This window comes from Grampus griseus (genome assembly GCF_964374135.1).
Source record: "Grampus griseus genome assembly, chromosome: 12".
NCBI classification, from domain to species: domain Eukaryota; kingdom Metazoa; phylum Chordata; class Mammalia; order Artiodactyla; family Delphinidae; genus Grampus; species Grampus griseus.
In genome coordinates, this window is record NC_139006.1 from 15,054,475 (window position 1) to 15,078,312 (window position 23,838).

General features: G+C 44.4%; 2 protein-coding genes across 3 annotated transcripts; both read right to left on the bottom strand.

Annotated features, from left to right (window-relative positions):
• Positions 1-1,736: 1,736 nt before the first annotated feature.
• On the bottom strand, positions 1,737-11,339 carry OAS1 (2'-5'-oligoadenylate synthetase 1). Of its 2 annotated transcripts, XM_082667474.1 has the most exons (7): positions 11,066-11,339; positions 9,988-10,276; positions 8,574-8,758; positions 5,101-5,333; positions 3,825-3,978; positions 2,586-2,736; positions 2,284-2,422 (listed from the first exon to the last, which is right to left on the bottom strand). In XM_082667474.1, the coding sequence occupies exons 1-6, from the start codon at positions 11,243-11,245 to the stop codon at positions 2,605-2,607; spliced, it is 1,173 nt and encodes a 390-aa protein (XP_082523600.1). In that variant the 5' UTR covers positions 11,246-11,339; the 3' UTR covers positions 2,284-2,422; positions 2,586-2,604. The 2 variants fall into 2 exon arrangements, with proteins under 2 accessions (XP_082523601.1, XP_082523600.1); XM_082667475.1 differs by lacking the exon at positions 2,586-2,736 and having other exon boundaries at positions 1,737-2,422.
• Positions 11,340-14,044: 2,705 nt separating this feature from the next.
• LOC309830992 (2'-5'-oligoadenylate synthase 1-like) lies at positions 14,045-20,953 on the bottom strand (the record flags this gene model as incomplete). Its single annotated transcript, XM_082667922.1, is given in 6 exon segments — positions 14,045-14,234; positions 15,060-15,292; positions 17,833-18,017; positions 19,680-19,773; positions 19,777-19,968; positions 20,774-20,953. Coding segments are annotated over 6 exon segments (1,044 nt in total). The 3' UTR covers positions 14,045-14,074.
• Between the last annotated feature and the right edge of the window lie 2,885 nt (positions 20,954-23,838).

A 23,838-nucleotide genomic window follows, 5' to 3' on the forward strand; every position in this document is an offset into this window, starting at 1 on the left:
TTATAGCATATACAATGGATATATTCTTATATTCAATTTTTACCAGTTATTCCAATGTTGTTCTTTATAGCAACCCCCCCTCCCCCAAATCTAGGATCATGTTACATTTAGATGTCATGTGTCAGAGATGGGTCTCCTGGGAAGCCACTGGGAAAGGGATGGTGACTTTTTATCGGGGGAATCTCTCAGTGTTCTAACGGTCCATCCTTGAAGTAGTTTGATGGGGCAGATTGAGCGTCCCTCGTTTGTGGCCCATTTAGTTTGGCCCCAGGGACACCATATTTTATGACCAGCTCCTTAATTCTCTGTGGGTCAGGCCATCCTGACTGCCCCTCCACCCTACCACTCACGAAGAGAAGTGTGTCCACGTCACGGGTAAGTGTTGTCTCATGGCCGCTATGATTTCGGGGTTCTACCATCCCCAGTGCTGTTAGGAGGCCTGTGACAGCATCTTCTATGGAGGAGGCCACCCGAGCTTCTTAGTGAGGCTGAGTCCTCTCACTGGCGTATTCTTTATGGCCTTGGTAACGTTGTATTCTCTGCTTTTCCACGGGAGATAATTTGGTGGCTTTTCTGGACTTATATAGCACATCCACCCAAGCATATTCACTTCCCTGACCTTTGAATCCCATCTTCCACCATCTCCCATGGGAATATCAGCATTTTGTTCTCACCCGGCAGAGGCTCTCACTTTTTCCATTCTAAGAGCCTGGCTAACAGCAACTCTGCACGGTCTCCTGGGGTCCTTGCCAGGGTGTGAAGTCCTGAATTCCAGGAGGGGACTTCCAAGTCAATAAACTCTTCCGCATCTGACCTGACACTGTAGCCCCTTGATCAAGTGCCCTCGGGGTCACTTCCACACACACCCACCTGACTTTTGCTGCTACATGCTGACCGGGTCTTCTGGCTGTTTGGGATATAGGTCCATCCCTCCCTCAGCAGGCCCAGCGCGCCCCCGGCTGGGCTATTTTGGGACTCAACCCTACTCAGTCCTAGTGGGCAGGAGGGCAAGTGGGTGCCGGTCCTGCGGGGTCTTATGGAAGAGAGACCTCTGCAGAGTCTCCTTGCAAGGGGGGAGGTGCTAGCTTTTAACAGAAGGGGTAGATGGGACATTTCTGAACCCCAGGTTCAGAGGAGTCTGGGGATTCAAGATTTTCAGGGGCTTCCATTCTTATGTCCGCAGTCTATGTGTCAGGGTCCCATTCTTTCCCAGGTAGGGTCTTGACCTTGCTTAGCAGGCCCGATTATTTTGAGAGTATATAACTCTTTTACACCAACTAGGATGGTGATAATCAAAATGATCATGAATTACAAAGTGTTGGCAAAGATGTGGAGAGACTGAACCCCCCATTTATTGCTGAAGGGGATGTAAATGGTGCAGCTGCTATGGGCTACAGCAAGGTGGTTCCTCAAAAGGGGGGTGCAGGGAGGGACTCCACCCTTATCTCCTTTGGCTAAACATTAGATCTGCCGGTTTCTGTTTCCCTAGAAGGAACTGCCCAGAATGGGGCTTTCTCTCCGGGGAATCAAAAATTTATGACTCCGGTGCTCCAATTTTCATTCCAGCATTTCCGTCATCCCTTACACAGGTGCTCCTCTGTTTCCAAATCTCATGAATTTGGACTTGAACCAGCAGCTCCCAATACCAGTGCCCCAGACTTTTCTATAACCTGGGCCGGCTGGCTTTGCACAAACTATCAGAGCTCAGCTGAGAGAAATACTTATTAAATTTTTTTGTGCAAGAAACATTGCTTTATTATTTCTTGTGGTCATACAAACAGTACAAACTTATGGCCAAAAATTAATAAAATCTGAAAATTCAAAAAAGTATAAAGATTAGCACATCTCGATTGGGTCCAGCTACATTTCAAGTGCTCAATAGTGATTACTGTATTAACACAGGGCAGTTTTAAAACTTTTCCTGGATAAATAATCAGAGATGTGGACAAAGGGTGAACCAAAGATGTTTGTCTCAGGATTACCTGTAATTGAAACTTGGAAGGATCCTAGTCTATCCAACAGTAGAATATTCCACAAAATGTCAGCTCCATGAGGCAGGGGTTTTTGTCTGCTTTGCTCATTGCTATGTTCCAGTGCCCAGAACGATGCTTGGCACATAGCAGATGCTCAATTAATATTTTAAGTTGAATCAATGAATACGCATACACACATACACACACATATAATATGCAGATATACTTCTTGGCTCTGTGCCTTGCGGTTAATTAACACCCAACAAATGGCATTTGCTACTATTTTTGTTGTTATTGACAATAAATTGGACCACAGCTCTCCCACCAGGTACAGAGAAGAGCGTGAAGACTGGGATTCCTCTCTTTTGTCTGAGTCTCTCCTGCTGCCTCTCAGAGGATATTGTCGGAGAACAGGCTCTGGTGGGGAGGGAGCTGTGGGAAAAGGCTATCTGTAAAAGAAGAGAGAGCACAGAATGGCGGGAAGGATAGGGGTCAGGAGACCTGGATTCTGGACCCAGGTCTGACACCAACTCATGGCCCTCTCGGGATTGAGGCCCCCCGCCCCGCCCCTAGAAATGAGAGGTCTGGCCCAGATGGCCCCGGAGACCTTGCCTTTAAGAGCTTCTGGCGTTCAGAGGATGGCACATGTCCAGCTCTCTTCCACCTGCGGAGGGGCTCCTCCCTGGAATGTGAGTCTCGGAGAGGTTCTATAGCTCTGTCTAAAACCACAGGCCTCGTACGTCAGGTCACTATGGTCTTGGGGCTGAAAGGGTGAAGCACATGGTCACACTGGAGAGCTGGGCCTCCCACCTTGGCACTGGGTCTCAGTGAACATTTATGGTGGACAGGTGGACACTGTGATGTGCCACCTGGATTCCCTTCGAGGAAGGACACACCCCCTCCTGAGTTGTCCATTCAGTGGCCGATCCATGTTAGGGTAAAGAAGACCTGCCACCTCAGCCTTCTGCAGGACAACTCTGAAGGCCGTTGAAGCTCCAGGGCTCCCCAGCTGCACCTCTCCCTGTGCTGGTACCCGCTTAATTCCCCTCCTTTACACAGGTGTTGGATCCAATGGTCCTCCCCTGAAACATCCTGCACATAAACTTCATCCCAGAGTCTGTTTCCTAGGAAACCCATCTATGACATCATCAACCCTCCCCACCCCGGCATGAGAAAGATCTCTACTCTTGGAGTGGGAAGATCAGACCCTCAGCACCTACTTAGCTGGGTGACATGCCCACGTCCTCAGCTGCTCTGAGTCGCTCATTTGTCACATGATATTGAGGGGGGAGGGGATACAAGGCAGGATGTTTAGCTCAGTGGAATAAACACTGGCGTTAGAGTCTACCGAGTTAGGATCCCAGCTCTACCACTCCCTAGCTGAGTGGCCTTGAGCAGGTGACTTCATCTCTCTGAGCCTCCTTTTCTCATCTGCAAGATGGGAGTAGAAAACATATCTCATGGGGTGTTGTGAGGATTTAATGAAATAATGGAATTTAAGGGGCTTAGAACAGAACCTGAGCCCAAAGCAGGTATTTACTAAGTGGTGGTTGTTATTGTTTATTTTTCTTCTTAGTGGAATGAGCCAACTGGAGCTGTTAAAAAAGTTACTTCCAGACAAGGAGGCATTAATTAAAGAATGAACTCTGGGTGAGGGATGTGAGAAGTCCAGGAGCTCTCTGTATGGGGCCAAAATGATTGTAAAATAGAGAGCACAGCCTGACACTATATGAATGTGAGTGACCTCTAGCAAGAGGCAATTTCTTAGGAAAGAATGGTCTCTATCTACATGCCCCATGCTGTGTGGAGGGGGTGGGGGAAGGACGGCAGGGAAGAAGCAGAAGGTCTCACCGGCACAACCCAGGAGCCTACTGGAGACCCGTCCGACTTCTTTAAGCATGGGTAACTCAGCCAGGCTCTAGCCTCTTGTGCCAGCCGCTGCCAGCGACATGGGTCTTCACCAGCAACGTTTCCTGTAGGGTCAGCCGGGTCCAGAATCACAGGCCTGAAGAGCAATATTTAGAGAGAGAATAGGTGAGAAGCTGGGCTATGTCTGGGGGGTCTAGATGCTTCTGGAAGAGAAAAGTACCAGTCTGGCACAGGCTGGGACTCAGGGCAGCAGGAGGGGTCCAGCAGGGCACTGCTCCCTGGGGTGTGTCCTGGGTGCCCTGCCCTATGGAGCACAGTGAACAGAGGGAGGAGCCTTGCATTTGGGCTTTCATAGACTTCTGTTTGAATCTTACCTCTGCCCTTTATTAGGGGTGTGACCTTGGGCAGGTCTTTTGACCTCTCTAATCCTCAGTATCCTCATCTGTGAAATGGGAAGAATTGAACATCCCTACCTCAAAGGATGTTGTATGAGGATCTAGACAAGCATGTGAAATGCTCAGCACAGTAATTGGGACATAATAAGGGGTCAATACATGGCAGTTACAATAATCATAATTTTTACAATGCTATTAGAGTGTGTTAGTCTTATAGCAAGCTCTTAGTTCCTGGGAGCATTTATTATTGTTGCTGCAGCTGTTGTTATTTTAGTTGAAATTTCAGCTGTTTCACTCATTTTTTGTTAAGGTTTGGACAAGCTCTTTACCTTTCAGAATCTTGGTTTAGTCATCTGTAAAGCAGGTAGCATAGTGCCTGCCTCACAGAGTTGCTTGCACATTGTTTTTAAAATTAGATGGAAAGGCTTCCCTGGTGGCGCAGTGGTGAAGAATCCACCTGCCAATTCAGGGGACATGGGTTCAATCCCTGGTCCGGGAAGATCCCACATGCTGCGGAGCAACTAAGCCCGTGTGCCACAACTACTGAGCCTGCGCTCTAGAGCCTGTTCTCTGCAACAAGAGAAGCCTGTGCACTTCAATGAAGCGTAGCCCTTGCCCGATGCAGCTAGAGAAAGCCTGCACGCAGCAACGAAGACCCAAAGCAGCCAAAAATAAATATATAAATATATATTTTTAATGCTTAAAAAAATTAGATGGTAGTAGTAAAGTGCCCAGCAGAATGATTAGTACCAGAAGATGATCAATAAATGTGGAACTCTCCCACTTCCTACATTTCCAATCTGCCACAGCTGTAATCAGGGGTTCATTTATGTGGGGAGCTAAGCCATGTGGGGATAGAGTACCTGGATTTTTCAAGTTGCTCTCTCAGGTATTGTCCAATAGTAGGGTTTTCAAAGTTGTAATACTTTTTCCAGTAGATGCAAAGCTTCTGATGCTTCAGGACTAATTCTAAGACGGTCTGAAATCCCTGAGCTGTGTTGAATCTTGTTTCCGTGCTTCCTTGCTCCCAAGCATAGACTGTCAGAAGCTCCAGGGCATACTGTGGGGGCAGCGGCTTCCCAAGCTTCTCCTTACACTGAGTAGAGGAAAAACAATCAGAAAAGTGGGTTTCTCTAGCTTTCGTGTAAAGCACATTTCTCATGGACCAAATTCAGCCTGCCACTTGTTTTTGTGTATAAAGTTTTCTGAGAGCAAATCCGCACCTATTCATTTATGTGTAGTTTATGGTGGCATTCATGCTACAAAGGCATTGTTGAGTATTTGTGACAGAGACCGTGTGACTTATAAAGTCTAAAGTATTTGCTAACTTGCCCTTTACGAAAAAGTTTATCAGTAAACCAGTAAACTGGTTAAAGGCTTGCGCTCTGGATTCTGACTGATGTGGGTTTGAATCCTGGCTCCACCATTATCTGATTCTGAGCAGACAACGTAGACTCTTGGAGCCTTATTTTTTCTCATTTGCCAAGTGAATGGTAATAATTGCACCTTCCTCAGAAGGATACTATGAAAATTAACTGAGAGGAAGGACTTGTAGTGTTCCTAAGAGCTTAAAGAAGCAAACTTTTTTTTTTTTTCTGGAGGAAGATATTTAATCCAAAGTCTCCAACTCTTTCACAGATAACTTTCATGTACAATGACCATCACATAAGTATCCAGGCACACAAAGAAACAAGACACTCAGAGTGATGACTAACAAAAACAAAAAAGAAAATAGTAATAAATCTACAAAACTTTAAATATTGAAGATTTAAACACAGGCTTTAAAATAACTAGGAACATTATGTTCAAATATATAAGCATTTGAAATAGTAGGTACCTAGAAGCCAGAAAAAGTAACATGGCAGACTTAAAAAAGAATGAAATAGAAATCCTAGAACAAAAAGGACAAAAAGGTAACTAATAGCTCAGTAGCATAGACACAGTTAAAGGAAAAATTAGTGATTGGAAGGTAAATTAGAAGAAACTATTCAGAATAAAGCATGGAGAGAGAAAAAGATGGAAAATGTAGAACAGGGGATAGAAATTTGGAAGAGAGAACGAGGAGGTCTAACATACATTTTATGGGAGTTCTAAGAGGCAAGAAGAGAAAGGGAGAATGATAATATTTTAGGAGAATGGCTGAGAGTTTCCAAAACTGATGAAGGATATCCACAGATTCAGGAATCCCAGTGAAGGACCCCATGAACCCCAAGCAGAACCAATAAAAAGGGATCATCATTAAGACACATCAGCTTGAAACCAAACAAAATCAAAGTAAAAGTGAAACATATAAATGCAGCCAGAGAAATAAGATAGATTACCTACAAATGCACCACAGTGACACTGACAACTGATTTCTCACTAGCAACACTGGAAGATGGAATGATATATCCAATGTACTGAAATGCATACCAATCCAGCAAAAATACCTGACAGCAATGAAGGGAAAATCAAGACATTTGCAGACAAACAAAAACTGACATATTTACTATCAGAAGATCACCAAAAGAAATCTTAAAGGGCATATTTCAGGAAGAAGAAGAACAATCCCAGATGGAAGGTGAGAGAGGTAGGATAGAATCGATAGTGAAGAAAGCAGTAAACACGTGGGTAGATTCAATGATCATTGGCTCTGTAAAACAATACTAATGCTTTGGGGCACTTGACAATATTGAGAGACTTAAAATATACAACAAAAGTTGGATGTAAGTTAAAGGTGGTGATGATGGGGCTAGAGGAGTTAAAGTATTGTACAATTCCTCTATTATTCTAGAAGAGAGAAGAGAGAAAAAGAAAGAGGGGAAGGAAGGAAGGAAGGAAGGAAGCGAGGGAGAGAGGGAGGAATTAAAGGAGAAAAAAGGAAATAAAGAGACAATTCTTTGTTGAGTAGGACTGTCTTGCTCATTGTAAAACAACTAGTATTCCTGGCTTCTTTCCACTTATTATCAGCAGCATCTTTATCCCACATCACAAAAATGCCTTTATGAAGCTTCAGTATGTCTTGGGGGGCAGTGCTGCACTTGTCAAGAACCACTTTTGTAAGTTCTAAAACGCTCAAGTGCCATGATCAAAATTCTTGCAAAGCAAATTGAGATGTCCAGCAAATGTTTTTAAAGTAGGAAGTTTATCCTTAATTACTTTCTTTAACTCAATTTATTCATCTAAATATATATAGAATGCTTATTACATGTTAAGTAAACTCTTCAGTATGAAGACCCAAATGCTGTTTTTGTTTTTGTTCTGCTGTTTATTAGCTGAAAGTGTCTTCTGACACTTAGTTTCTCTTTCTGTAAAAGGGGTTTAATAATAATACCCTTAACCAGGTCACAGAATCACCACGATGCTTAAATAAGATATGGGACATCTGAAAGTAAACAGAAATGAATATCACATCCACAAAATTTTAAATATGATGAATCTGGCATAAGCTTAGTGCACAATCCATGTTAGCTTTTATGATGTGTTTTCCTGTGGCAGCTCAGAGAAAGGACATTTATTAGGACCGACTATATGCCAGATATCACGGTATGTGATTTACTATTGCTGTGCCATGTTACTCTTTGCAAATGAGAAAACAGGAACCACAGAGATGTTAATTCACTTGTCCAAAGCCAGACACCTAGGAAGTGAACAGAAGTGTGTGTGTGGTGATGGCGTGGGGACGTAGCACTCATTAATTCATCTAACAATTATTTTTTGAGCTCCTATTACGCACCAGGCACTGTTCTAGGTCCCTGGGATACAGCAGGGATTCAAACATAAATCCTTCTGTTCCTGTACATTTTTAGTGGGGAGATAGACAATAAACAAACAAATAAGCACATGCAAAGGCCCTGAGGCTGGAGTAGAGTTTCCCTCCTGGAGGATTAATGAAGAGGAAAGCATAGCCTGGGGGTGGTGGTGAGGGGGCAGAGACTGGGGCTCAGAGAGGTCGAGGGCAGATCCTATGAGCTTCTCAAGATGACCTGGACCAGGGTGAGAGTGACACAGGAGATGACGATAGATGAATTATAAATATATTTTAATACAGGACCAACATCATTTGCTGACAGGTTGGATGGGGGTGTGTGTGGAGAAGTCAAGGATGACCCTTGGTTTTGTCCAGAGTAACAGGAAGGATGGAGTTGTGATTTCCCTTCCCTCCCAACTCCTCTCCCCTCCCCTCCCCTTCCTTCTTCCCCCTCCCGATGCCTCATCCTTGCTTCCTCCCCACACCTCCCCCTCCTCCTTCCCTCCCTCTATTCCACCCCTCCCTCCTCCTCTTGTCCTCACTCTCTTCCTTCTCTCCCTCCTCCTCCTCCTCCTCCACTCTCTGTCTGGATGGGACATGCCATACCATTTGGTACCAGTGCTTCACAAGGCGGATGAGGCTCTTCAGCTTGGTTGGACGGTCCCTCAGGAAGGCTCGCTGCAGCTCTGTGAAGCAGGGGGAGAACTCGCCCTCTTTCCGCAGGGACTTGCACTCTTGGATAAGCCGGACGTAGACTTGAGGGTCAGGCCTGTAGCCTTTGGTCACCTGACCTGTTGGGAATTAATCCATAATGTGAAGATGTCAGCTTTTCTCTGAGTTTCTTTCAATTCCTCTGAGGAGACAAGCTCACTGACCATGGGGTGCAGTGGAAAGGTCAGTAGGCCCAGAGCTAGGAGGCCTGAGGGCCATCCCCAGTCCTCGCCACTCCCATCTCCACTGCCGTCACCCCATCCAAGCCAGCATCATCTCTCACCTGGACACAGCAGAGATGGCAGCAGCCTCCTTCCTGGATCCTCCACAGCCCATTCTCTACCCAGCACCCACAGAGGCCTTTTAAAACCTGATTCTTCCACTTCTTGCTTCCCAGGACATCCGAATAAAATCCAAAGTCCTCGCAGTGGCCCAGGAGGTTTGGTGTGACCTGTCTCCTGCCACCTCTGCCGTCTCACCTCTTGCCTTGATCCCTTTGCTACTTACTCCCCCGGTTATTTCACTTCTTCAAATATGCCAAGCTCATTCCTGTCTCAGGGCCTTTGCACTTGCTGTTTCCTCTTCCTGGAGCCCCCAGATCTTCCCAGGTTTGGCTTCCTCTCATCCCTCGAGCCTCGGGTCAGCGGTCACCTCCCTTGTTGCCCTGTCTAAACACTCCCTCTAAGCCCCATCATTCTCTTTTGAATCACCATATTTAGTTTTTGTCACAACAAGTTATCCTTTCATTTATGGTATTTAAATTATTATTGTCAGGCTGTAGGAGAGAAATTCCCTGTCTGTCTCATTTATGGCCATAGAACAGTGCCTTGCACATGGAAGGTACTCAGTGGAAATGAGCCTCAGAGATGTACTGCTTCCTGTCCCAATGTTCCTGCAGATTGTCTACAGATTCCAACCCTCAGATAAATTTGATATTTCCTTATGCTTTGGATAAAAGATGAAATTAACACACTGTGTTTACACCAGACATACGCTGCCTCATTTTTAGAAAAAGAAGATTCACACACTTTGCCAAGAGTAAAACTAGTAAGCTTGGCAGGTGTTCTATAAAAATATACTGCTCCCAAATTGTACCAATTTGTTGTTAATGTCACTGCAGTGGCTCAGTATGACCCTAAACATTCTTGCCCCAGAAGAGATGCTAGGATCTCCTCCCCACTTGAAGGGATGCCCTGTTTAATAAGACTCTCAAAGTGAGAGAGATTTCTGCTCAGAAACATGAAAAGAGAGCAGAAGAAGCCCTGACATAGGACAAAGGCTGAAACACCTTGTGGCTGAGAGTGCTCACCCAGGGCATCAAAAGCGGGCAGGACATCAAACTCCACCCACTCCTGGAGCTCACGGGATCTAAGCTCGAAGCTGAGAGCACGGGGATTCTCCCATTGCTGTTTCTGGACCTCAAACTTCACTTCAAATATTTTCTCCCTTTGACAGGCTTCCAGCTGTCTCCTAATTTCCTTGATGAATTCTCCTCGGCGCTGAAGTTGTTCCTGAAAACTTTCAAGATTGGTGAGGAAGACGACGAGGTCAGCATCTGATCGGCCCCTGAGGGTCGTGCCTTTGCCTGAGGAGCCACCCTGAAAAAGGTGATGAGAATGAGAACTGATATTTATCATTGAGAAGAGCCTCCCTAAATAAAATGCTGAGAACAATCACTAACATTTTGAGTACTAGCCACTGTTCTGAAGGCATTACCAGTCTTAACTCCTAGAATGCTCACAAAAACTCTATGATTTAGCTACTATTATTATCTGTTCCCATTTTCCAGATGGAGAAACAGATGCTGAGAGAGATTATGTATCAGCCCAATCACACAGCTAGTAGGTGGCAGAGATGCAATTCAGTCTGTTTTCTTTACTCCCTGTTCTTTACGACCTTATATAATTAATACTGTAAACTGGCCCATGGCTTATTTTACTTGATCTGCAAGCCCTGCAAAGTACTGGGAATTATGGATGATGAAACTGAGGCACAGAGAGGTTAAGTGACTCGCCCAAGATTTCACAGCAGCAGGTGCTATCTGCTTTCAAAACTTATACTCTTAACCAGCTCATGAATCTGCAGGAATGGTGAGTTCCCAGCCTGGTCAATGATTAGCGGATTGTTGATACAGCTGGGCTTCAGTTTGCCTATCTCTGTGGTGGGCGTGACATAGGTGGTTTATAAACTTGACCTGGGCATTTGTTAAAAACTTACAGGTGGAGGCCCTCACCCCAGAAGCTACTTTCACAAGCTGTGGTTATAGTTTTGGCATGGATAAATCAGAAACCACCAGCCCCAGAGACCTCAACCTTTTGCTCTCTGTCTCTGTGGAAACACTTGCTCATTCAGCCCCCTTCTCCCCAGCCAGGCAGTTCTGGACTCACCTTCACAACTTTGGACACCCGAACAGGGTGGGAGGCCCCTTGGAAACACCTCTCCTTCAGGAAACTGCAGATGATGTGGATGGCTTCATTGACCTGTGTGTAGAAATTCTCGTCTGGCAGGAGGTGGTCTTCGATGAACTTGTCTAGATACTTGGCCGGGGTATCACTGAGCTCCATCATGATGCTGGGACAGGAGAGCCAGAGAGGGCAGAGCTGGAGGGGAAAACCTTTTAGCTTCTATCTCTTCTGCTGCCTGGGTCCAGGAAGCTGTTAGTTTCACTTCATTGGAAGGGAGGAGGTGTGCCCTGAGTCTGGGCTGCTGTTGGTTTCGTTTCCTTGTAAGGGAGGAGCTTTGCCCTGAGTCTTTGTCTCTCAGCAAATCAAACATTCCTTTGATTCTGAACCCTGTTCAGTCTCCCAGCTCTTTCCTCCAGTATTCCAGAATTACTCCCTGCCTTTAACAGGCAACCTAGAACATCTGGTCTTTCTTCAGACTGTACTCTGAAAAGGTACTTTTTAAGCCAGGTTAGTACTTCACCCAAGAGTAATCATGAGTAAAAACACACTTTTGGTTTCCTTTTCCTCTTTTTTCGTTGCTGACAAAATTGTTTTATTGTCTCCTGTGATTTTTGCAGCAGTACATGTATATTGCAAACAGCAATGGTCAGAAAAATCCAAAAGCATAAAGTCCATCCCTGATCCTAAACCTGAAAGACTACAACTACTTTGGTGCAGATCTTTTCAGATGTTTTTCTAGGTTAACACACACATACACACAAACATAATTTCCTTCTCTCTCTCTTTTTTTATGGCATGACTATAATGGTTTTACTTTTTGATTAATAGACTATTTCTTAAGGCATTTTTAAGTCGATAGAAAAATTGCGAGCTGTCCCTAGCTGTGCAGCTTTGAACACGAGTGTAACTGGGCATGCCTCAATGTCCCAATCTGTAGAGAGGGCAAACTTTTCTCACTCACAGAACTGCTTCTGAGGATAATCTGAAAAGAAGAGACACAAAAGGGGATTTGAAAGGTATCAAATGCCGAGCAAAAATAAAGGACAGGGACTTCCCTCTCGGTCCAGTGGTTAAGACTTTGCTTTCCAGTGCAGGGGGTGTGGGTTCGCACCTGGAACAGTTCTTTGCTCAAAAAGATAAAAAGTTTTGGAAAGATGGAATTATGAAGTTGCCTGAAAAATGGAAGAAGGTAGTGGAACAAAAGGGTGATTACGTTGTTCAATAAAGTTCTTGGTAAAAATGAAAAAGGGGTCTTTTATTTTTACTTGAAAACCGAAGGTACTTTTTGGCCCACCCAATGTGATCTCCTCCCCATTTTTTTAGGGACATCTTATTTTGGTAAGGCTCTCAAACTGTGCGGGCTCTCAAACTGCTCGGAAATATGAACAGAGAGAGAAAGGAGCTCTGATACAGGACAAAGGCTGAAACTCCATGTGGCTGGGAGGGTGGAAGGCAGGTAGTACATCAAACTGCACCCCACACAACACTATAAAGCAACTACACTCCAATAAAAGTTAATAATAATGAAAAAAATAACTGCACCTCCTGGTGGGGCTAGGGGACCTGACCACGATGCTGAGTGCCCAGGGCGGCTCAGAGAACTCCACCCTCATATCTGTTGCTTCAACCTTAGTTCTTCCCAGTTTCATTTCTTCAGCAGGAAGTTGCCCAGAATGGGGACTCAGCTCTGGGCAGTCAGGAATTTATGACTCGGGTGCTTCAAATTTCATGAGAGCATTTCCGTCACCCCTAACACACTTGCTCCTCTGCTTCTGAACCTCATGAGCCAGCAGCTCCAAACTGCAGCACCCTTGAGCCTTCTGTCACCTGGGTCTGCCAGCTTTGCCCAAACTATCAGAGCTCAGCTGACAAATACTTATCACAAAAGGTTTTGAAACAAAATGCTTTACTGTTTCTTGTGGTCATTCAAGCAGTATAAATTTACAGCAAAACAAAAATCACAAAATTCAGAAAAGTATAAAGCTCACTTGCTCACCGTGCTTTAATCATATATACCCACTGAAAACATTTAGGTCTTCATGAAACCAACCATCACAAAATGAAATTAAAGAAAACGTACTAAGTACAATAACATAAAAACAAGTATCTAGGAATAATATGACAAAACACACTTAAGACCAATGCAGGGAAAAACTATAAAACATAGTTACAGAGTAATTCAAGAAGAGGAAAATTAATGGAAAGAAGCTCCAAGTTTGTGGATTGGGATTCTCAATAGATGTCATCTTCCCTGAACTAATTTATGGAATTCTCATCAAATGCCTCCCCGTATTTTGGGTGAAATTTCACAAACAGAATATAATATTAACATAGAAATAGAGCCAAGAGAAGACATTGGTTTGGATAAAAACAGAGTTTTCTACAAGATATTAAGAATTAATACCAGGCTAGAGTAATTAGTCAAGGTACTATTAACTCAAGGATGCCAAAGTTGACCAATGGAACTGCACAGACTCACACACAGACGGGCTCTGGACATATGTTAGAGGTGGCTTTTACAGAACAGTGGGGAAAGGATGGTCCCTTCAACAAATGCTGCTGGAATATTTGGTGACTCAAGCAAGTGCCCAAATCTCAGTGTATTATTATGAGAACAAGAATAAGACCCATCTCACAGGGATGCTGGAGGACTCAAAGGAGGAACAGTAATATGGAGAAGCCAAAGACTGTTTCCCAGCTACACACGTGACCAGTGACTCAGGTGGTAAGAACATGCTTGATCTTTTGTGCTTCCTTAAGGGAGTTTTTATTGACTGGACTTTTGTAAATGACAATGTGAGTTGGTAAGCCTATTGTCTAATCCGGTGATTCATTCTGGGGCAGAACACATGTGTAATTTTACATTTTCTAGTAACCACAGTAAAAGAGTACAAAGACAGAGATGAAATTCAATTTGATTTAATGCAGTATTTCTAGAAGTTGTTATTTCAACCTGCCATTAATATCAGGTCACATGAGGGAATCAGGAGGTCACACCGGCACCTTCCAGGTGCTGACTGGAGACCCATCCCAATTCTTACAGCATGAGTATCCCAGCCAGACTCTAACCTCTTGTGCCAGCAGCTGCCAGCCATATGGGTCTTTACCAGCCACATTTCCAGTAGGGTCAGCTGGGTCCAGAATCACAGGTCTGAAAAGCAACAGTTAGAGAGGGGCAGGTGAGTATGTGGGCTGTGTTGCGGGGGTCTAGAGCTCCTGGCAGAGCAAAATACCAACTTGGGCAGACTGGGACTCGGGGCAGCAGGAGGGGCCCAGGAGGGCACTGCTTCCTGGGGTGTGTTCTGAGTGCCCTCCCCTACGGTGGGCATTGGACACAAGGAGAAGGAGGCTTGCATTCGGGCCTTGATAGACCTGGGTTTGAATCTTACCTCTGCTCTTTATTAGTGGTGTGACCTTGGGCAGGTCACCTGAATCTCTAATCCTCAGTATCCTCATCAGTGAAATGGGGAGATTTGAATAACCCTACCTCAAAGCATGCTGTATGAGGATCTAGACAAGCATGTGAAGTGCTCAGAACAGTAACTGGAACATAATAAGGGGTCCATACATGTCAGTTTTAATAACCAAAATTTTACTATTCTGTTCGAGTGTGTTGGTCTTACAGCAAGCTCTTACTTCCTGGGAGCAGTCATTATTGTTGCTGTAGCTATTGTTATTTTAGTCAAATTTCAGGTATTTCACTCATTTTCTGTTAAGGTTTGGACAAGCTCTTATTTCTCCAAACCTCAGTCATCTGTAGAATGGTTAGCATATTGCCTGCCTCACTGGATTGGAGGTTATTATTTAAATTTATTATTTAAATCAGATGGTAGGAGTAAAGTGCCCAGCCCAGTGATTGACAATAGATGATGATCAATAAATATGGATCCCTCTCACTTCCTACATTTCCAAGGTGCCACAGCTGTATTCATGGGTTCATTTATGTGGGGAGCTAAGCCATGTGGGGATAGAGTACCTGGGTTTTGCAAGTTGCCTTCTCAGGTATTGTCCAGTAATAGGGTTTTCAAAGTCATAATACTTTTCCCAGTAGATGCAGAGGTGCTGGTGCTTCAGGACTAATTCCAAAACAGTCTGAAATCCCTGAGCTGTGCTGAATCCTGTTTCCATGCTTCCTTGCTCCCAAGCATAGACTGTCAGAAGCTCCAGGGCATATTGTGGGGGCAGTTTTTTCCCACGTCTCATCTTACACTGAGAAGAGGAAAAAAAATTAGGAAAATGAGTTTGTTCAGCTTTTATGTGAAGAAGAGTTAATGCCTATTCTTCTCAAACTATTCCAGAAAATTGAGGAGTAAGAGATGGTTCCAAACTCATTCTACACCAAAACCAGACAAAGATATTACAAAAAATTATAGGCCTGATGATCATAGATGCAAAAATCCTCCACAAAATATTAGCAAGGCAAATTCAACAATATATTAAAAGATCATACACCATGATCAAGTTGGATATATTCCACGGATTCAAGGATGCTTCTGTATCCACAAATCAATCAACGTGATACATTTGCATTAACATAACGAAGGATAAAAAGCATATGACCATTTCCACAGATACAGAAAAAACATTTGAGAAAATTCAACAGCCATCTGTGATACAAAATCTTAACAAGGTGGGTATGGAGAGAACATAACTCAATATAGGCCCTATATGACCAACCCACAGCTAAACCATACTCAATGGTGAAGGCTAAAAGCATTTCCTTTAAGATCAGGAACAAGACATATATGCCCACTCTCCCCACATATATTCAACATAGTATTGGAAGTCCGTCCATGGCAATCAGGCATGAAAAAGAAACAAAATGCAGGGACTTCCCTGGTGGCGCAGTGGTTAAGAATCCGCCTGCCAATGCAGGGGACACGGGTTCAAGCCCTGCTCCGGGAAGATCCCACATGCCACGAAGCGACCAAGCCCACCCCGTGTGCCACAACTACTGAGCCTGTGTGCTGCAACTACTGAAGCCCACGGGCCGAGAGCCCATGCTCCGCAACAAGAGAAGCCACTGCAATAAGAAGCCCGTGCGCTGGAACGAAGAGTAGCCCCCACTCGCTGCAACTAGGGAAAGCCCACGCACAGCAACAAAGACCCAACAGATCCAAAAATAAATAAATAAAATAAATAAACTTTTAAAAAAACATTAAAAAAAGAAACAAAATGCATCCAAATTAAAACAGAAGAAGTTACACTATTGCTATTTGCAGATGACATGATACTATACATAGAAAACCCTAAAGATGCCACCAAAAAACTTTTAGAACTAAAAACTGAATACAGGAATATTGCAGGATACAAAAATAATATACAGAAATCTGTTGCATTTCTATACATGAATAACAAACTATCAGAAAGAGAAATTTAAAAACAATCTCATTTACAATTGCATCAAAAAGAAGAAGAAAACTAGGAATAAATTTAACCATAAAAGTGAAAGACCTGTACCCTGATAAGACTTTGATGAGAGAAACTGAAGATGACAAAAATAAAAGGAAAGATATACCATGCTCATGGATTCAAGGAATTAATATTGTTACAATGTGCATACTACCCAAAGCAATCTACATGGGCATCACTGTGGTATGTGATTTACTACTGCTGTGCCATGTTACTCTTTGCAAGTGAGAAAACAGGAGGGGCAAGATGTTAATTCATTTGCCCAAATTCGGACAGCTAGGAAGTGAACAGAAGAGTGTGTGTTGGGGGGTGGGGGCGTTAGCACTCATTAATTTGTTGAGTAATTACTTACTGAGAACCTATTATGTGCCAGGCACTGTTCTAGATTCTGGGGATACAGCAGTGAAGAAAATATACAAATCCCTTCTTTTATGTACATTTTTAGTGGGGAGACAGGCAATAAACAAATAAGCTCATGCAAAGGCCCTGAGGCTGGAGTAGAGTTTCCCTCTTGGAGGACTAACGAAGAGCAGAGCATGGCCTGGGGGAGTGCTGAGGGGGCAGAGATGGGGGTTCAGAGAGGTCGAGGGCAGATCCTGTGAGCCTCCCAAGTGACTTGGACCAGGGTGGGAGTGACTGAGGTGGTGATGGTTGATGATAATGGGTATATTTTAGATACAGGACCAAGCCATTTACAGACTGGCTGGATATGTGTGTGTGTGTGTGTGTGTGTGTGTGTGTGTGTGTGTGTGTGTGTGTGTGTGTGTGTGTGTGTGTGTGTGTGTGTGTGTGTGTGTGTGTGTGTGTGTGTGTGTGTGTGTGTGAAAAAGGTAAGAAAGAGCCATGGTTTTGTCCAGAGTAACTGGAAGGGTGGAGTTGTTATTTCCTGATACGGGAAGACCAGGAAGAATGAGACACCTGAGTCCACTGGCACCTGTCCCGGGCCCTACCCTTCTTCTCCCTTTCCTTTCCCCTCCTCCCCACAACCTCTACTCTTCCACCTTCTTCCTCTCATCCTCTCCTTCCTTGTTCCCTGCCTTCTCCCCTCCTTCATGCTCTTTCCCTCTTTTCATCTCTGTCCATCTCCCTCCTTCCTCCCCCATCCTTTCAGATTCCTCTCCTCCTCCCGCTCCTCTTTCTTCTCTTCCCCACTCCTCTCCCGTCCCCTCCCCTTCCTTCTTCCCCCTCCCGATGCCTCATCCTTGCTTCCTCCCCACACCTCCCCCTCCTCCTTCCCTCCCTCTATTCCACCCCTCCCTCCTCCTCTTGTCCTCACTCTCTTCCTTCTCTCCCTCCTCCTCCTCCTCCGCTCTCTGTCTGGATGGGACATGCCATACCATTTGGTACCAGTGCTTCACAAGGCGGATGAGGCTCTTCAGCTTGGTTGGATGGTCCCTCAGGAAGGCTCGCTGCAGCTCCGTGAAGCAGGGGGAGAACTCGCCCTCTCTCCCCAGGGACTCGCACTCTTGGATAAGCCGGACGTAGACTTGAGGGTCAGGTCTGTACCCTTTGATCACCTGACCTGTTGGGAATTAATCCATAATGTGAAGATGTCAGCTTTTCTCTGAGTTTCTTTCAATCCCTCTGAGGAGACAAGCTCACTGACCATGGGGTGCAGTGGAAAGGTCAGTAGGCCCAGAGCCAGGAGGCCTGAGGACCATCCCCAGTCCTCGCCACTCCCATCTCCACTGCCATCACCCCATCCAAGCCAGCATCATCTCTCACCTGGACACAGCAGAGATGGCAGCAGCCTCCTTCCTGGATCCTCCACAGCCCATTCTCTACCCAGCACCCACAGAGGCCTTTTAAAACCTGATCCTTCCACTTCTTGCTTCCCAGGACATCCGAATAAAATCCAAAGTCCTCGCAGTGGCCCAGGAGGTTTGGTGTGACCTGTCTCCTGCCACCTCTGCCGTCTCACCTCTTGCCTTGATCCCTTTGCTACTTACTCCCCCGGTTATTTCACTTCTTCAAATATGCCAAGCACATTCCTGTCTCAGGGCCTTTGCACTTGCTGTTTCCTCTTCCTGGAGCCCCCAGATCTTCCCAGGTTTGGCTTCCTCTCATCCCTCGAGCCTCGGGTCAGCGGTCACCTCCCTTGTTGCCCTGTCTAAACACTCCCTCTAAGCCCCATCATTCTCTTTTGAATCACCATATTTAGTTTTTGTCTCAACAAGTTATCCTTTCATTTATGGTATTTAAATTATTATTGTCAGGCTCCAGGAGAGAAGTTCCCTGTCTGTCTCATTTATGGCCATAGAACAGTGCCTTGCACATGGAAGGTACTCAGTGGAAATGAGCCTCAGAGATGTACTGCTTCCTGTCCCAATGTTCCTGCAGATTGTCTACAGATTCCAACCCTCAGATAAATTTGATGATATTCCCTTATGCTTTGGATAAAAGATGAAATTAACATATTGTGTTTACACCAGATATATGCTGCCTCAGTGTTTTGGGATTTATCTATTTTTTTAAATTGAAGTATAGTTGATTTACAATATTGTGTTAGTTTCAGGTGTCCAGCAAAGTGATTCAGTTACAAATATATAAGATATATTATAAGATATTGAATATAGTTCCCTATGCTATTCAGTAAAACCTTGCTGGTGATCTACTTTATATGTAGTAGTGTACATCTTTTGCTGCCTCATTTGTAGAAAGGTAAGATTCACACAATTTGCCATAAGTAGAACTAGTAAGCCTGGCAGGTATTGTATAAGAAATGTCTTGAGCTTCCCTGGTGGCGCAGTGGTTAAGAGTCTGCCTGCCGATGCAGGGGACAGGGTTCGTGTCCCGATCCGGGAAGATCCCACGTGCCGCGGAGCAGCTGGGCCCGTGAGCCATGGCCGCTGAGCCTGCGCGTCCGGAGCCTGTGCTGCGCAACGGGAGAGGCCACAACAGTGAGAGGCCTGCGTACCAAAAAAAAAAAAAAAAAAAAAAAAAGTCTTACCCCCAAATTGTACCAATTTGTTGTTTAATGTCACTGTGGTGGCTGAATACGACCCTAGTTATCTTGCTCTGAGAGAGATGCTAAGATCTCCTCCTCATGTTGAAGGCATGTTTATGTTTTAATAGACTCTTGAACTGAGGAAGATTTCTGCTCAGAAACATGAAAAAAAAAAAAAAAAAAAGAGGAAGAAGCCCTGACATAGGACAAAGGCTGAAACACCTTGTGACTGCTAACACAGGGCATCAAAGGCGGGCAGGACATCGAACTTTACCCCCTGGAGGAGCCGAGGGGACCTGAGCACGAAGCTGAGAGCACGGGGCTTCTTCCTTCACCGTTTCTGGACCTCAAACTCCACTTCAAATGTTTCCTTTCTTTGACAGGCTTCCAGCTGTCTCCTAATTTCCTTGATGGATCCTCTTCGGTGCTGAAGCTGTTCCCGAAAACTTGTGAGACTGGCGACGAAGACGACAAGGTCAGCATCTGATAGGCCCTTGAGGGTCGTGCCTTTGCCTGAGGAGCCACCCTAAAAAAGGTGGTGAGAAGGAGAACTGACATTTATCACTGAGAAGAGCCTTCCTAAATAAAATGCTGAGAACAATCACTAACATTCTGAGTGCTAGCCACTGTTCTGAAGGCATTACCAGTCAACTCCTAGAATGCTCACAAGAACTCTATGATTTAGTTACTATTATTATCTGTTCTCATTTTCCAGATGGAGAAACAGATGCTGAGAGAGATTATGTATTGGCCCCATCACGCAGCTAGTAGGTGGCAGAGATGCAATTCACACCCTGGTTGCCTTTTTACAGGGTCTGTGTTCTTTATTCCCTGTTCTTTTTGACCTTATATAATTAATACTGTAAACTGGCCCATGGCTTATTTTACTTGATCTGCAAGCCCTGCAAAGTACTGGGAATTATGGATGATGAAATTGAGGCACAGAGAGGTTAAGTGACTCGCCCAAGATTTCACAGCAGCAGGTGCTATCTGCTTTCAAAACTTACACTCTTAACCAGCTCATGAATCTGCAGGAATGGTGTGTCCCCAGTCGATGATTAGCGGATTGTTGATACAGCTGGGCTTCAGTTTGTCTATCTCTGTAGTGGACGTGACATAGGTGGTTTATAAACTTGACCTGGGCATTTGTTAAAAACTTACAGGTGGAGGCCCTCACCCCAGAAGCTACTTTCACAAGCTGTGGTTATAGTTCTGGCATGGATAAATCAGAAACCACCAGCCCCAGAGACCTCAACCTTTTGCTCTCTGTCTCTGTGGAAACACTTGCTCATTCAGCCCCCTTCTCCCCAGCCAGGCAGTTCTGGACTCACCTTCACAACTTTGGACACCCGAACAGGGTCAGGGGCCCATCGGAAACACCTCTCCTTCACGAAACTGCAGATGATGTGGATGGCTTCATTGACCTGCGTGCGGAAATCCTTGTCTGGCAGGTGGCGGTCTTCGATGAACTTGTCCAGTTGGTTGGCTCGGGTCTTTCTAAACTTCTTCATGATGATCAGGCAGGGACAGGAGAGCCAGAGGCAGCAGAGTTGGCTGCCAAAACCTGTTAGCTTCTACCTCTTCCGCTGCCTGGGTCTAGGAGGCTGTTAGTTTCATTTTCTCGAAAGGGTAGAGCTGTGCCCTGAGTCTGGACTGTCACTGGTTTCCTTTCTTTGAAAGGGAGGAGCCATAACCTTGTTCTTTGCCTTTAAGAAATCAAAAACCCCTTCGACCCTGTGTCTCCCAGCTCTTTCCCCTGCTCTCTGAGACTTACTCTGCCTTTATCCAGCCCCCTAGAACATCAGGCCTTTCTTCAGACTGTTCTGAAAATGTTGCTTTTCAACCCAGCTTAGTACCTCACCCAAGAGAAGTCATAAGTAAAAACTTTTGGGGGGGTTTCCTTTGTCTTTTTTTGTTACCTACAAAATTGGTTTATGGTCACCTATGATCTTTACAGCAGTACCTGCATATTATAAAAAGAAACATGTCAGAAAAATCAGGGAGCATAAAGACCATCCAGGATCCTAAACTTTGAAGACTACATCTATAAACATTTTGGTGGAGATCTTTCCAGATATTTTTTTCTAGGCTAACGCACACACACATACACACAAACTCTAACCATGTGTCTATTTTTTGTTAAACGACATTGTCCTATACTTTTCCCCCTTTTGATTAATAGACTTTATTTCCTAAAGAAGTTTTGGGTTTAAAAAATAATTGAAGTACAGAGTTCACTTATGTCCTCTCTCCTTCCACCCATAGTTTCCCCTGTTATCAAATTTGGTGTGGTACATTTGTTGCAAGATGAATTGATATTGACATGTTATTATTAAATAAAGTTCAAAGTTTACTTTAGGGTTCACACTACGTTGTACATTTTATGGGTTTGCCAAATCATAATGTGTTGTCTCCACCAATTATGAAATCATTGCAGAATAGTCTCACCTGTTGCTCCACGATCTCTGAGATTAGATGTTTCTTCTCTTCTAATATATGCATTCAGTGCTAAAAATTCTCCTCTAAGCACTGCTTTCACTGTGTCTCTAAATTTTATTTTATTTTTTCTTTTCCTTGAGTGTAAAATATTTTTTCAATGTCTCTTGAGACTTTTAGACCCATGTGTGTGTTAGAAGTGTGTTATTTAATCTCCAAAGACGTTGGAATTTTCCAGATCTTTCTTTTCTTGATTTCTTGTTTAATTCCATTGTGGTAAAGAGCATACCTTGTATGCTATCTATGCTTTTGAATCTGTTAAGGTGCGTTCTATGGCCCAGATGGTAGTCTATCTCGGTGAATATCCCATGTGAGCTTGAAAAGAATGTGTATTCTGCTGTTGTTGGGTGAAGCAGTCAGTGCCAATTAGCTATCTTTTTGAATCACCCTTGTCTTAACCAGCTCATCAATTAATTGACACTCCCCACTCCTTCTGTATAACATATTGACTTAATGCCTAAGGCATGTGGAACCATGAAGGGGATGGGCATTCATCTATGTGACACTCTATACATACAGTTGGAATGTATGTTTATCAAAGATTCTGTTTGCTCCCAAATGCTTTTTGGGCAATCGTACTTGTTAATGAAATATATACTTTTGACAAAATATATGTAAACAAATCCGACATGAGTGCGAAAGCCATCTGTCCTTAGAAAACCAGCACTGAATTCTTTGTAAAGATGTAATAAAGCCTAGTACCATAAAACAGTGCAGAGAATTAGGTATGAGTGAGACAACTCTAAAAGAACTGAGGGCATAATTGGAAAAATCCAGAATTAGGCCCTCATGTCTTTGCAGGTGACTTTACGTTCTTGTTTTCTTTAAAGAAACAGGAACAGGAAATTATAGATTGCTCATTCTTGTGTGTTTTATGCAAAACACATAATGCAGGACTGCAGTCAGGGGATCTGCCCTCAACGAGGTCTAGGTCTTCTTTGAATGACTGGGAAATGAAGGCATTATTTGTGGGCCCGGGGGACCACAAACGATGTCCTGCCTATACAGTTGAAGACCCACAGGAAGAAGGGACTTGCTCAAGCTCACATATCGTCCCCATTTTGCAGATGAGGAAACCGAGACTCAGAGAGGTTAGGTTCCACAGCTAGTAAGTGACAGTCAGGATCTGAATGTTGCACTGAGTGGATTAAAAAGCTGGTGTGCTTTTCTGGTCAGGTGATTTCTACCACACCACATTGCTTCTTACACTATGTTTGGTTTCAGTGGGGAAAAAAAGAAAATTAGTCAAGTTAGGTGTACTGATATTTATGAAAACTTTCCTCATGTGTATTCATCTCAGCCTGTTAAGCATGTCCCACGCCGAGGGAAGGAGATCTACCATTTCAGAGGTGGAAATTAGGCTTCTTCTCAGCTGCCTATGACTGACTGGCGGTGGCTGCCAGGGGTAGACTGCTGTGTTGAGAAGAATGCAGATGCTGCTAGTGGGTTCTGTGGGAAAAATGCCATATTGATTAGTGATCCACCATGAGCACAGGGAAAGAGCGCAGCAAGTAGGGTTTCCTGCCATTCCGAAAGGCCTGTGTGGCCCTAGCTGGCACCCCTCTCCACTTAGTGGCAGCTGACTGAATCGTAGGTAAAATGATGGACTTTTAGGGCAGTGGTTTGCAAAGTCACGATAGAGGTGGGAAGCCCAAGCCATCAACCAGGAAATATTTTCAAATATACCTCTGGTCCCCGGGGTGTAGCAGAATCTGCAGGAAGGGGCGATGGTGGCAGGGAGAGCATGGGTAGTTTGAAAAATATATCTCCCCAGGTGATTCTAATATGCCAACTTCTGCCCCCAACAGTGAGAACCACCCTTCTGGGAGTGAGAAAAGGAAATTGCCTCAAACTTGGCATGGAAGAGAAATTTCCGTTGGATGGAATTGTCAGCTCCTTC